General features: G+C 39.2%; 1 protein-coding gene across 2 annotated transcripts; it reads right to left on the bottom strand.

Annotated features, from left to right (window-relative positions):
- Positions 1-1,267: 1,267 nt before the first annotated feature.
- On the bottom strand, positions 1,268-12,171 carry MRPL19 (mitochondrial ribosomal protein L19). 2 transcript variants are annotated; one of them, XM_063440827.1, is made up of 6 exons: positions 12,092-12,171; positions 8,229-8,334; positions 7,055-7,173; positions 5,786-5,920; positions 1,893-2,074; positions 1,268-1,580 (listed from the first exon to the last, which is right to left on the bottom strand). In XM_063440827.1, the coding sequence occupies exons 1-6, from the start codon at positions 12,126-12,128 to the stop codon at positions 1,347-1,349; spliced, it is 813 nt and encodes a 270-aa protein (XP_063296897.1). In that variant the 5' UTR covers positions 12,129-12,171; the 3' UTR covers positions 1,268-1,346. The 2 variants fall into 2 exon arrangements, with proteins under 2 accessions (XP_063296897.1, XP_063296896.1); XM_063440826.1 differs by having other exon boundaries at positions 12,083-12,171.
- Between the last annotated feature and the right edge of the window lie 1,862 nt (positions 12,172-14,033).

Here is a 14,033-nt window from a genome sequence, read left to right on the forward strand (position 1 = left end):
ATCCGATCGTACAACGCTTTGTGCATAAGTATATATTTGTGATTTTCCACTTGCAGGGAGACTGCCTGTCAGCACAGTCCTTCTGCACGCACCTATTGGGGTCATGTTATCGAGCGATCACGTGGCCGTGGGGTCCTGATCTGCCGCGGGGAGACTGCAGCATTGGTATCAGTGACAAGTCTCTTCAGCTGTGTCTGGTTCTTGGCCTATAAAAGCCACTTCCTGTCTCTGTACCTTTGCCAGATAACTGCTGACACACTCCCGCCACATGAGGTCTAGCATTGTCTTGCACTAGGAGGAATCCAAGACCAACCGCATCAGCATATGGTCTCACAAAGGGTCTGAGGATCTCATCTCGGTACCTAATGTCAGTCAAGCTACCTTTGGCGAGCACATGGAGGGCTGTGCGACCCCCCCAAAGAAATGCCACCCCACATCATTACTGACCCACTGCCAAACCGATCATGCTGGAGGATGTTGCAGGCAGCAGAACGTTCTCCACGGCGTCTCCAGACTCTGTCACGTCTGTACATGTGAACCTGCTTTCATCTGTGAAGAGCACAGGGCGCCACTGGCGAATTTGCCAATCTTGGTGTTCTCTGGCAAATGCCAAATGTCCTGCACGGTATTGGGCTGTAAGCACAACCCCCACCTGTGGACGTCGGGCCCTCATGGAGTTTGTTGCTGACCGTTTGAGCAGACACATGCACATTTGTGGCCTGCTGGAGGTTATTTTGCACAGCTCAGGCAGTGCTCCTCCTGTTCCTCCTTGCACAAAGGCGGAGGTAACTGTCCTGCTGCTGGGTAGTTGCCCTCCTACAGCCGCCTCCATGCTCTGGACACTATGCTGACAGACACAGCAAACCTTCTTGCCACAGCTCACATTGACGTGCCATCCTGGATGAGCTGCACTACCTGAGCCACTTGTGTGGGTTGTAGACTCCATCTCATGCTACCCATAGAGTGAAAGCACCGCCAGCAGTCAAAAGTTACCAAAACATCAGCCAGAAAGCATAGGAACTGAGAAGTGGTCTGTGGTCACCACCTGCAGAACCACTCGTTTATTGGGGTGTCTTGCTAATTGCCTATAATTTCCACCTGTTGTCTATCCCATTTGCACAACAGCATGTGAAATTGATTGTCACTCAGTGTTGCTTCCTAAGTGGACAGTTTGATTTCACAGAAGTGTGATTGACGTGGAGTTATATTGTGTTGTATAAGTGTTCCCTTTATTTATTTTTAGCAGTGTATAATGTGTAAATTCATATTTCAAAACTGTACAGGTTTACTTTATTGTGTAAATACTTATAAGTTACAACCATTACAAGTCATATTTTTTTATTTCATTATTGTTTTTCAGACTGCTTAAGTTGTTGTTCCACTTCTTTCCAAATGTTTTGCTCAATCTCTTTGGTATCATACTCTTTCATCATGTCAAACTGCTCCCATGGTCTGGCAAGTTTATTTGCTTTTTTAACATGGTTTTCATGAAGATAGAGTTCAAACATGATTCCTCGAACATTGTACTGAGGTCTCTCCCACTTCTTTGACCAAGGCCTCGGCTTCATCTTAACTTTTAGCTTGAGGAGTAAAAACACAGAAATTAACACCCATGAAGAAAAGAACAAAAACAAGATTATTAATAGGACAAAAAGTCTCAACCCAGCCCCTTTTTCAAAGAAATTATTGATTCACAATGAGATGGGAACACATTTTACCAAGTATACAAGGGGTAATATGATATGGGCAAGAGGTAATGATTTGAGTTGTACAGCCTATTTGCACACTGCTTTTGCACATGCCATTTCATTGCACAGAGAATGTATGCCTACTTATAAACTTGTTCTCGTGGTACTCTCCATATACCAAGTGATAATCTGTGTCCAACTTACTTGGTTTACTGGAATGTCTTCTTCTGATGACCGAGTGACTGGTTTCATATTGAAATCAAACGTACTGTATTCAGGAAGAGCATCTCGTAAATACATCAAGTTGTCATCCACCCTCTTTTCCAACTTTAATACTTGTATTTCAAGGATGCGGGGATTATAGAGTTCATATCGCATTTCCACTCCTACAAGAGAAGGACATTATAATGCTTAATTATAAATTATAGTGTTTTTTTTTTATTATTTATTATTATTATTTTTATGAAAAAATGTATTTATATCAGAATCAGTGAAATTCCAATGGAATAGGACTACTTTGTGTTATGGACAAGCAGATTGCTGCCAAATGTGAAAAAACATGGAACTTCAAGAAACTTTATCCTAAAACATTTTATCATTTCCTATCAGCGATCAATTGTAACAGCTGATTAGAACAGCAATCTTCTCTTATGTAATGCTATAAATGCTTGCGGCATCTAATCTTTGCATTGTTGTGCACAATTGCCATCGATTGAATTGTCTGTAGGACCTTTGGAATTAAGGCACTAAATGTAAAATGTAGGCCATTGAAACATCCATTTCACAGAGAAGCAGTCTAGGATACTTGGATTATATAGTCTGTAAAAGAAGGCAAATTTTGGAACATTTCAATTGAAATTGTATCCATGAGGTCTGAATTTTTGTACTACAGTTCTAAATATCCAAATACTGAGTGACCAGTTTGTTTGTTTCCATAAGTGCCTGCTGAGATCGTCTGCTAGTTGATTTTATATACCCTTGTGAATGGTGGGGATAACTGAGATATACCTTTCTGCCCATTAGAAGAGGAGTGCACATAAACCCATCAGGGATTGGCCTCTTGTTTTTTTTCAGTATAGGAAAGTGGTAAAATTGTCTGATTGAATCTATACGGCTTGATTTTTTCTCTGAAGTAGAGAAGGACTTTCCATACGGCTTTCATTTCTTTGAAGTTGGATAATTTTTGGATAGATTCCTTCAACCATAAAGGAATTCATGTGAGCACCCTATCCTGATACATGAATCTTCACCAGTTGTGTAGTAAAAGACATAAGCTTGTGTCCAGCTCTTCTGGATTCGTGTTCAATTGACTTAAAATTTCTCGTTGGAAGGGTCTAATGTGAGCCTTTGCTAATTTTACTGCTGGAACTGTAGATTTCAGTTACCCCAACAAACTACAAGTAGAATGTGTAAATTTCTTGGGTTCATGTCTAGACCGAGAAAAGAGACCTTATTTGAAGGGCGAAGAACAAACTTTTCCCAATTTATTAGCCAATCATGGTTTTGAGGTGTAAAAAGGTTAACCTCAAGATAATTGTTTAGTTGGTAGTATATTTTTGCACTCAGAACTAAACTGAATGCATCCACTTACCAGAAAAAAATACATTTTACTTTCCATAAATAATGTTTTCCTTAGTATAGTTGCAGTACCAGTAGAATGTTTTTGTCTATGCTAATTGAGAACCCCACAAAATAAATGTAAATAATTACGTAAACTCCTCCCCTTCATACCATAAAGGTTTGTCCAGCACTTAACACTTTAATACAAAATAGAAACGGGGATCTGTACTGCCTCTACACTAAGGAAAAAAGAATAAACAGTAAGTAAAATTTATGTTTTTCCTAACATATACTAGCAGTACCTGCGTTATACAGCAAGATCCCAAATGGGTGGGTAAGTCAATTAACAGCAGCTTGGAGCACCTTGCGCCCGAATGCAAACTCTGAGGAAGAAAAAATGTCTAGACTGTAGTGCCTGATAAACCTTTTAAATGATGACCCACATTGCTGCTTTGCAAATATCCTCTGGATATGCTGAAGCCTTAGCCGCCCAGGATGTTGCCATAGTTTTAATGGACAGCGCTTTCACTCAGAGAATAGATAGAGAATTAACTTATACCAACCAAAAAGGTTGTTTGAACAAAATAGCCTTAAGAATCATTATGAAAATATTGCAAGCCAAATCCATAATCAGCAAAAGGTCCTGAAATCTGAACTTTCAGAGAAGAGTCACTGAGTCCAGCTGCAAACCCATCTTTTAGGTAATTCAGTAAGGTTTGAATGGAAGAAACTATGCTAAAACAGTTTTGATCCCTTTTTAGTCTGGGACATTTTAAAACGTACTCCAACGCACAGCCAAACAGATTTTCTCTCAAAAGGTAGCTTGCACATGGCAGATTTGGATGCTGTATCTGCCATCCATGATCTGAGCCATATTACCCTTCTGACGACAGATGACAATCACCTGTTAATTGCAGATAGCTTGAGAACTTCCTCAGACATTTATATGGTCCACTTATCCATTGGGTCATTGAGACCCGCCAATTCCTCAATAGGAATGGTGGTCTTTTTGGAAAGCTAAGCTATCTGTACATTTACCTTAGGTAGATTTTCTGTGCCTTGCAATTTAAAGATCTGCTTAAAATGTTTGGAAATGAATGCTCTTTTCTCTTGATTTTTCCATTAATTCTGGACCAACTCCAGCAATTTGGAACATATGGTATCTTAGACAAATTTCACTTTTTTATAACAATTATGACCTCTTTAATCAACCTTTTCAGTTCCTCAGGTGGAAAACCTGTATCCACACTCTCGACTAAAGATGTAGTCAGAAGTTAGTTCTGACCAAGAAGATCTGCTTCTCTTACATCTTTGAATTGGTCTGTCTTGGACAGATACAGCCTCCTTGAATTTTATGACTGATTTCTTAAAAGACTCAAATGTTTGAGAGATTCTCTTACGGCAAGATAAAGAAAGACTGCATTATTTCTGCTTGCCTTTTTCCAGCAACTCTGCAGAGCACTGATTACATGTTTTCTTTTTGCATCCATCTGGAAGGGGAGTAGCACATTAATTACAAACTAAATGCTTGGATTTACATGACGCCTTCAAAATTTGAGAAGGAGGGGGCATTTTGTCTGCTGTCTCCAAGTTTGTCTGGTGAGGCAGTACTAACTATCTGGGAAACACAAGCAGAATAACCTAATGTGAAATACAATAAATGCAAAATGACAATTGGAAGTCTTTAAGGAAAAAAAAAAATAATCACTTCTTAAAGACCTTTACACGGGGGAGGGGCTGGTGACACTGTTGACTTGTTCTGAGAAGCACCTTTGCAGTCAGGCAGGTCATCACAACATATATCGCCTATATGCAATAAAGTTTTTGAGCAATACTGAAATGTCGAATGCACATGCACAGTAGCACAATAAGATCTTTAGCGAAACGCAAGGCCCCCAGATGGGCGCGCCACTCAAGACTGCCTTCTGTGCCCACCACTGCCAGAAGCAGACCATAAAATGGGACTCGTTCCAGGGTTCTGTAACATTAACAGATCTGGAGGGCATAGCCATGCAGCTCGCCACCCGGGGACCTATCAGGCACTATTCCCCCCAAGCATCAACCTGTGTGCTTCAACATCCACCAGAGACTCTGGGAACTTGTCCATACTGCTCACAGGACAAGTAAGAACTGGGGTGCTTTGTGTGGTACCAACTTTTAAAGTTGGAAGGGGAGGAGCTTACTCAATTGTTTAGATTTTACTTTCAGAGGTACTTGCCCAGCATACACAAGAACATCCCATAGGCACTGCCACTATATGTTAGGAAAACAGGTTTATTAGGTGTGAAACTAATTGTTAGACATGGGGATACGATATGTGCTTTGTTAAGAGGTAATTTGCCTTCTTCCTGCAAATGAAAGATGCCATTCTGTCTGTGCTTTACTCTATGCTTAATCTAATAATTTCTTTGTCCTAATTATGCTCACCTGCACTAAGGAATATTCAATATCCCAACCCGACACATTCACAGTTTCTTACATTAGCAATGAACAACATAGGCAGAATCCCAATAATGCAATATTCCAGAAACACTTACCTTGACCTTCAATTACATTCCGGAGCGCAAATGTTGCACCAAGTCCACTTCCTCCTCTTTCAATGCAAATCCCCACAAATCGATTTATTTTGCCATTTGCATGTGGATCAGACATACTCACAGCGAGAATGCTACCTGCAAGGCAAATAGAAAAGAAAAATGCAGTGGCTTAATAACTAGAAATGGATATTTTATGTATATATTTTGTGTATATACATATACATACATATATACATACATACATACACACACATACATACACAAACATTCATATATACACATTACATTTGAATTATTTTGGTGTATGGGTTTATGCAGTAAAGGTTACATTAATAATAGTTTTATTTATTTAATAACAATTTAAAATATTCTGTCTTGACACTTTACTTTGACTTTTAATATAAAATCCAGATTACCGTATATACTCGAGTATAAGTCGAGTTTTTCAGCACATTTTTTGTGCCGAAAAACCCCAACTCAACTTATACTCGAGTCACTGTCTGTATTATGGCAACTTACATTGCCAGACTCATTACAAGCCCGGCGGTCCTGTTGGGGGCTGTAAGAGAGAGCTGTAACTTACCTTTACAGCAGCTCCTGTCAGCTCTTACTGCAAGTCTCGCGAGAGCCGCGGGGTCAGAGCGTTGCCACAGTTTACCGTGGCAACGCTCCGCGCGGCACTCACACCGCGAGACTTGCAGCGGAGAAGAAGGGAGCTGACCGGCAGAGAGGAGAAGGGAGCTGACACAAGCTGCTGTAAAGGTAAGTAACAGCTCTCTGCCAGCCCCCCTCCTGCACAGCCCATCCACTGGACCACCAGGGAATGAGAGCCCCCCTCCCTGACCAGCTAACAAGCAGGGAGGGGGGATGAAAATACAAAATGTAATAATACAAAATGAAAAAAATAATAATATTTATAATGCCCACCCCCCCACCCACCAAGGCTCTGTATTCATACACACACACTGCATTCATACACACACACACTGTAAATAAATATTCAATTAATATAATTTTTGGGGGATCTAATTATATTTAGAAATTTACCAGTAGCTGCTGCATTTCCCACCCTAGTCTTATACTGGAGCCAATACGTTTTCCCAGTTTTTTGGGGGTAAAATTAGGGGTCTCGACTTATACTCTAGTATATACGGTATGTGAAAATGTAGTTAAACAATGATAAATATCCCAATATCCCAGCTCTTTTATACACTAGGAACAAATAGAATGGAGAGAATTACAGACAAAATAAACAGTGGTGACACACACCTACATAGAATTCAGGGATATTGAACACCTTCCTCCTTTGAATCATGTCTCTCCTCTCCAGAAAATACTTGAATGGGTCTTTTCTAGTTCTGGGAGGCACAAATTCTGGACTCAAGTACCTGTACAGGGACATAAGAGAAACATCAAGGGCGAGTAAATAAAGCACTGACTTTAGAAAGAAAGAAAAAATAACACACAAAACAATATTCAAAACAAATGTGAGACAGGACCAAGAGAAAAGCACTTCTCCAGAATGGAACATTAAATAGTCATCCAGACCACTACACCTCAATAAAGTGGTTCAGGTGCACTGGTTTTCGAACTTTTTTTTTGTAGTGCAAAATATTACAACAAGCTGATTGAGATTAAGAGGGATAACAGTAACGTGAGGCAAGGACTTTACCTGGATCTGTTAAAAGGCTAGGGATACATCAGACATCACCGGAACATAAAGGAAGATTCTGTTCTAAACACTGCAATCACATTTGGATATTGGGGCAATTGATGAAATACCTGATTGGTTTGAAGCTTATCATTGCTGAACAAGGCTAGACAACTTCTAAGGGTAATGTGGAAGTAAAAGTGTGGTTTTTATTTTTTACACAGTTGCATATACAGTAACCAGGCATTGAGGTCAAGGAAAACCCCATCATTAAAAAAAAAAAAAAACTATTGAAAAAAAATTACATATGCATCCAGAGTCCTTGTATTAGTATATTGCTTAGAGTCTCCCTTAAGGAGTTTTAATTGCGATTCTTGATAGCAATGCCAGCACAGGACATACGTCAAGGCTCCACTAGTGTGCTTCCATTTCAATGTACACAATACAGACTTCATTATAACAGGCCCTGATCGTTACGAGTGCAAGTTGAGATAAAATGAATATCAAAAGGTTAAATGTATTGCAATGTGCATATACACAAAAACAGAAAATATGCTCACCTTTGACGTTACTTTTGATACTTTAATATATTTTCAGCAAATCACTACAGTATGTTATGCCCAGACTATGAATCAGCTGACACCTGGCAACCAATCCAAGCTTTCCTATTACTGGGGAGCTTAGCATATCTAACAAATTGCCCATGATGCATTACAGTAGCAGAAAAGTATTAAAAATAAAATAGACATAAAACATGAATAAAAGGAATGCGAGAAGAAAATATTGCTTCACCTTCTTTGAGATCCTTGTTTTGTTTTATCCACAATGACTGGTTTTGGAGGCGGTTGAAACTTTGTAGGATCTCCATCAGTGAGTAGTCTGACAGGAGGAGAAAAGCCTTCAAAAGAAACAGTAGGTATACTTACAATATCAACAAGCAAAATATAGCCATATAACAGCATGTACTGAGGCAGTGTGTAGAAAAGGCATGTTACCTGCCTAAAGAGCCAGCAAATGCTTTGGATTTTAGATAGAATCATTGTCTGAGCCATACTTTCATTTGAGGTAATGGACAGGAGAAATGGTGTGAGTCATCTAACTAGCAACTAATCACAATGGGAATTATTAGGGATATAAAAAAAATAATGCAAGGACACGTATACACGTACTTTTAGTTTATGCTCTTATCCAGGTAAGCTTACATTAAACTGTGCAAGAAGCACGTTCGTAAAATAAAAAGTAGAAGCTCTTACAAAGTTAAATTACTCATTAACAAATCACGCAAATTATCTTCTGATCTTCATCAGGCTCAGCATATTTGACAACGGTAGAACGTACCATTTGGTTCACAGGCTGCCCTGTGGGGATGTATGACAACTAAACTTTTGAATGTCACTGTATTTTCAATTCAATAACAGTATTATTATTATTATTATTGCTGGTATTTATAGAGCACCAGCATATTCCGTAGCGCCTTACAACATTATCAAAGGGGGAAATTTAACAATAAATGAGAATTACAAAAATTACAGGAACAATAGGTTGAAGAGGGCACTGCTCAAACGAGGTTACAGTCTACAGGAGGTGGGGCGTAAAATCCAACAGGACAGGAGGTAGCAATCAAACAAGGTGGAATGGAGGATAGAATAGAGTGCTGACCTTTAGGAAAGAGCAAGGGACAGGTATGCAAGGTAGAGGTTACTCTGGGAGACCATAAGCTGTCCTAAAGAGATGGGTTTTGAGGCACTTTTTAAATGATTGAAGACTAGGTGAGAGCTTGATGGTCGTAGGCAGGCTATTCCAAAGGAAAGGAGAAACCCGCGAGACATCCTGCATTCTGGGTCACAGAGGCTGAGTGATTAAAGAGTTTGAGAAGGAGAACATGGTCAACAGTGTCAAAGGCAGCAGAGAGGTCAAGAATAATTAGTATAGAGGTCAAGAATAATTAGTATAGAGAATAATTAGTATAGAGTGGAAGGGGCGGAAGCCAGACTGAAGAGGGTCAAGGAGAGATTAGGAATTGAGGAAGCAAGTCAGAAGGGTAAAGACAAGTCTTTCCAGAAGCTTTGAGGAAAAAGGGAGCAGGGATATGGGACGATAGTTAGAGATACTTTTTTTAAGATGGGTACTATAGTAGCATGTTTAAGGGCAGCATGGACAACAACAGAAGAGAGAGAGAGCAGTTGAAGATGTGGGTTAAAGAAGGCACAAGACAAGAGGAAAGATCTGATAAGACAGGACAGGATCAAGCAGGCAAGTGGTGGGTCGAGAGTAAAGGAGTGTGAGAGACATATAGATGAAAGCTATGAAAGCCAAAGTAGGGAGCCCAAGTTACTAAAAATTCTAAATTAGAATTACTATCTGAACTGTTAACTACCGGGGACTACAAATTCTAGACCAAAAGGAAAACAAAACAAATATCCTAATTTGCTATCTTTTGCTATGTTTACGTTTGGGGTTAAGCCAGCCTCTAGTGGCTGTCTTCCGGACAGCCACTAGAGGCGCATCTGCGACACTGGAGGCATATTATGCCTCCATCGCGCAGTGCATCCATAGGAAATCATTGAGAAATGCTTTCCTATGGACACTTTGAATGCGCACGCCTCACTTGCCGCGCATGCGGCTACACTGACGTCAGACGGGTGAGCTGACGTCGGCGGAGAGGTCACCAGCGCAGAGGGAGCCGGAGCAAGGTAGTGGCTGAAGGGGTTTTAACCCCTTCAGCGCCACGGGAGGGGGCACCCTCAGAGCACTATAGTTTTAGGAAATTAAGTTTGTTTCCCTGACACTATAGTGATCCTTTAAAATTTCCAATTCACTGGTCGTTCGAGTTAAGAGAATAAACTTGATAGAAGCATTCTCAGCTGCTATGAAACTCACCAGGATATCATGAGATTAAATATATAATGTAGAGAAAGTAACAATTGTAAAATGAAAAGGTACATGTAGTGCTGAATAAGAGACACCATACTGTATTGTAGCTAATATAAATTCGGATGACAGCATAAAGGTAACTGTAGCTAAATATTCTTCGCTTGGCAGTTAGAACGTTGCTATCTGAGCCTAACTTTTGCCATCCAGACTTAATTTCAGCATTATTTGAGGGACATACTAAAAGGAACGACAGATTGGAATGCCCATTGACAATAATGAAAGTGAAATAAATGCCCAGAGAATAATGGAAACAAAATATTTCAATTAGAGGCAAAACTATTAAGACATATGAAATAAATATTTTGCAGGCACAAACTTCAAGTTGAGTGTCATTCTAAAAATGAGATTAAACGGACACTATAGACACCTGAACAACTACAGCTTAATGTATTTGTTCAGGTGAGATCTATAGCTCCCTGCAGGCAATCTAATGTAAACACTGTATTTTCAGAGAAATTACCCTGTACACGTCAGACGTTTGAAAATACGTCTGACGTGTGCAGGAGAGAGAAAGCACTGTGTGCGCACCTTCTCTCTCCAGCCTGTCAGAGAGGAGAGGGGGCAGGCAAAGACCGCAAGCTGAGCTGTCAGTCAGCTCAGCTCGCGGCCGCGCACAACGCGCTCAGGACTTCTGAGGGCGGCATGAATGCCACCCTCTGAAGTATGTGTGGCGAAGTCACGCATGCACACAAGGGAGCAATGACGCTTCCAAATGGAAGCGTCTGATTGCTCCCTGCTCGCGCCCGCCTATTTCGTCATTTTGACGAAATAGTGGGCGCGGCTTCACGAGGCTCCCAGCGCTGGAACCAGGTGAGTAAAACTGCTTAACTGGAGAGTCCCTTTAAGTGGTATTATCAATGTTTTCTATGGAATGACAAGGGAAAATGACTAAAGAGAAATCCCATAGAGTATAATGGGAAGCAAAATAAAAATGCATTTGCAGGAAAGTCTAAATAGCAAATTCATCTTTACTACAGGTGTTAATTAGTGCTCTTTTCAATGGAATGACAGGTGAATGATACAATGGAATGCCCATAGAGTATAAGGAGAAGCAATATTTTATCTGAAGAACAGATAATCCCCTCTGTGACTGGAAAGCCACATGCACATGATGGCTGGTCCACAAAGACTCTCCGTGAGAAGCCTCTGATTGATTATTCCCCGGGAAAGCTAATGCTGGGGGAAGAAGGTTCTTAACTAAAGCGAGAATTTAACGTGAATTTAAAATGTAAGGCCATAGTAGCGCGAACACAAGCATAGCTGACTTAAGAGAATTACTATAGATCGGCTATTTTGACCTTAAAGGACCACTATGGGGGGGGGGGGGGGGGGGGGGAGGCTTGGGGGTGTAGCTGCTATAGTGTCTTAAAAAATGTGGTGTTTCTTTAAAGACAAGATATATATATATATATATATATATATATATAACCTTACAGTTAAAATACATTAAAAATAGTTCCACGTCCAATAAATGATCCCTTGGCTCGGGAATGGCTAGTATTTCCCACAACAGCTGCTGTGGACTACGCGTCCTATCATGCTAAGCCTTCCAAGTCCAATTCCAATAGACCCAGGGTGCCCAATACAGTCAGTGCCAACACCTCTGACTCACTAGGAAGCGGCACCTAGACATGGAACTACGTGAGAAAAGAGTTTGGGGTGTTCTGTACATTGCAGGGGGCGAAATTCCTCCCCCCAGATCGGCTTCTTACCGAGCTTACACCGTATAGACAGCAATGACCTCCTGCATGCTGCCATGATCAGCAATGTCTGCTAGAGACTTCCGGGCATGCGCAGTACGTACACCGGAATACGGGAGCCGAAATGGGACAAACAACTTCATAAAAAAAAAAAAAACACCTTTCGACAAAGTGTCTTGTAACTTTTTTTTTCTCAATGGTTTGATATTCTGATTGCTAAATAGCTAAGTATTGTGACTGTAAGGTAGATGTAGCAACATGTTGTTTGTTAATGAGTGACTGCAAATCTATACACATGTAAACACTGTAAATAGTGAATACACAGAGCACAATTCACAGACATGATCATTAATATAATAATAATTGGAGCAAGAGCAAGATTAGAGAGAATAGCAGCAACAAATAATAATAATAATAATAATAATATAATAATATAAATAATATAATATAATAATAATATAATAAAAGGAATCAGTGGATTAGGCGATTTGTAATTCAGAAACTATTAAAATAAGTATAATTATTATTAGTTATTATTTTTAGTATAAAGAGCAGATTTGCTCTGCTGCTATGTCTAATTGGGCAAAATAAGTCACCTTTATACTATGTAATGAAACAAAGCATTAATAGCAAGATATATATATTGAAAAAAAGTTGCATATATTCTTTATTATCAAATAATGAATTATTTATACATTTAAAAAAAAAAAAAAAATTGAAAAGGTAAAAAGAACACAGTAATGTCCAGAAACTTGTTAAACATATTAAATATGTATTTAATTTCATAAAGAAAAAGTTTCAAAATCCAAAGTAACAACATAGCCATCGTATAGTGCGGTTTAAAACGGTAATCCAGAGCCAAGCAATGGTGTGGCAATGATCTCTAGACACAATTGCAATGGCTATCAGTAAGATAGAATGACTGCTAACAGTTTAAACAATATTGTATTGATTTATTCTCCTCTAGACTGTAAGCTCGTTTAAGCAGGGTCCTCTTCATCTCATTGTTCCTGTAAATTTTTGTCATTGTCTCATTTATTGTTAAATCTCCCCCTCCTACAATATTGTAAAGCGCTACGGAATTTTTTGGCGCTATATAAATGCCAATAATAATAATAATAATTAAAAAAAAATATATGTATTTAGTACTGGCGTATATAAAGAACCAACATGGAGTTGATTATAAGTACTCTTTGGAGATAAACTACTTGTCTGTCAATCTGGGGATTATGGGAAAGATCAGACACCATAGACCAGAATTAAATGTTCTTGAATGGAGGCCTCATCCTCGTGTGGGACTTATCCGAATGGGAACTTCTTAGAAGACTATTTTGTTTATTTTTAATTTCTTTATATTTATTTTTTATTTTATTTTTATGCATTTTATATGTAATGCATTTTATGATAGGAAGTGGGTAACTTATCTGTTATAGTTTCCTTTTAAAGATCAAATGACTCATCTGGGGGGTACTTTCAGAGTTTAGTAATTAACCCCTACATTAATGTTTATTTATATCTCCCATATCTGACATTTTTTTTTATTGCATGTATATTCCCGTTTGCCCATTAGATGGCACCCCATGCACTGTTTAACAGGTTATACAGATTTTTAATGGTTTATACAGATTTTTTATGTATCAGTTTTTGTTTTTTTAAGAAACTTATTTTAAAGGGACTCTCCAGATCTCTAAAGCTCTTTAGCATGCTGAAATACTTAATATGTGACAAGTGTGTCCTCTTTTTCATTTTACAAAAAGTGCAGTTTTCAATAGAAATTTGCACTTTTATGAATGAATCTTGTTACACCCTGTGTCCACCCACAAGGATGCATTGTGTGTATGTGTGTGTGTGTGTGTAATGGATGTAGTGTGTGTAAAGTGAATACATGGTTTGTTTAGTGAATGTAGTGTGTTTATAGCTGATGTAGAGTGTGTGTGTGTGTACATTGCCTGCTGAGTGTATG

The sequence above is a fragment of the Pelobates fuscus genome, chromosome 2, assembly GCF_036172605.1.
Source record: "Pelobates fuscus isolate aPelFus1 chromosome 2, aPelFus1.pri, whole genome shotgun sequence".
Lineage (NCBI taxonomy): Eukaryota > Metazoa > Chordata > Amphibia > Anura > Pelobatidae > Pelobates > Pelobates fuscus.

Excerpts from the sequence above, each read along its gene's own strand:
- MRPL19 (XM_063440826.1), bottom strand. The coding sequence starts at position 12,128 with ATGGCAGCATGCAGGAGGTCATTGCTGTCTATACGGTGTAAGCTCG. Across the intron at positions 7,174-8,228 it reads AAACAAGGATCTCAAAGAAG|GTACTTGAGTCCAGAATTTG; the intron begins GTGAAGCAATAT and ends GTCCCTGTACAG. Across the intron at positions 2,075-5,785 it reads GAATGTAATTGAAGGTCAAG|GAGTGGAAATGCGATATGAA; the intron begins GTAAGTGTTTCT and ends CTTCTCTTGTAG.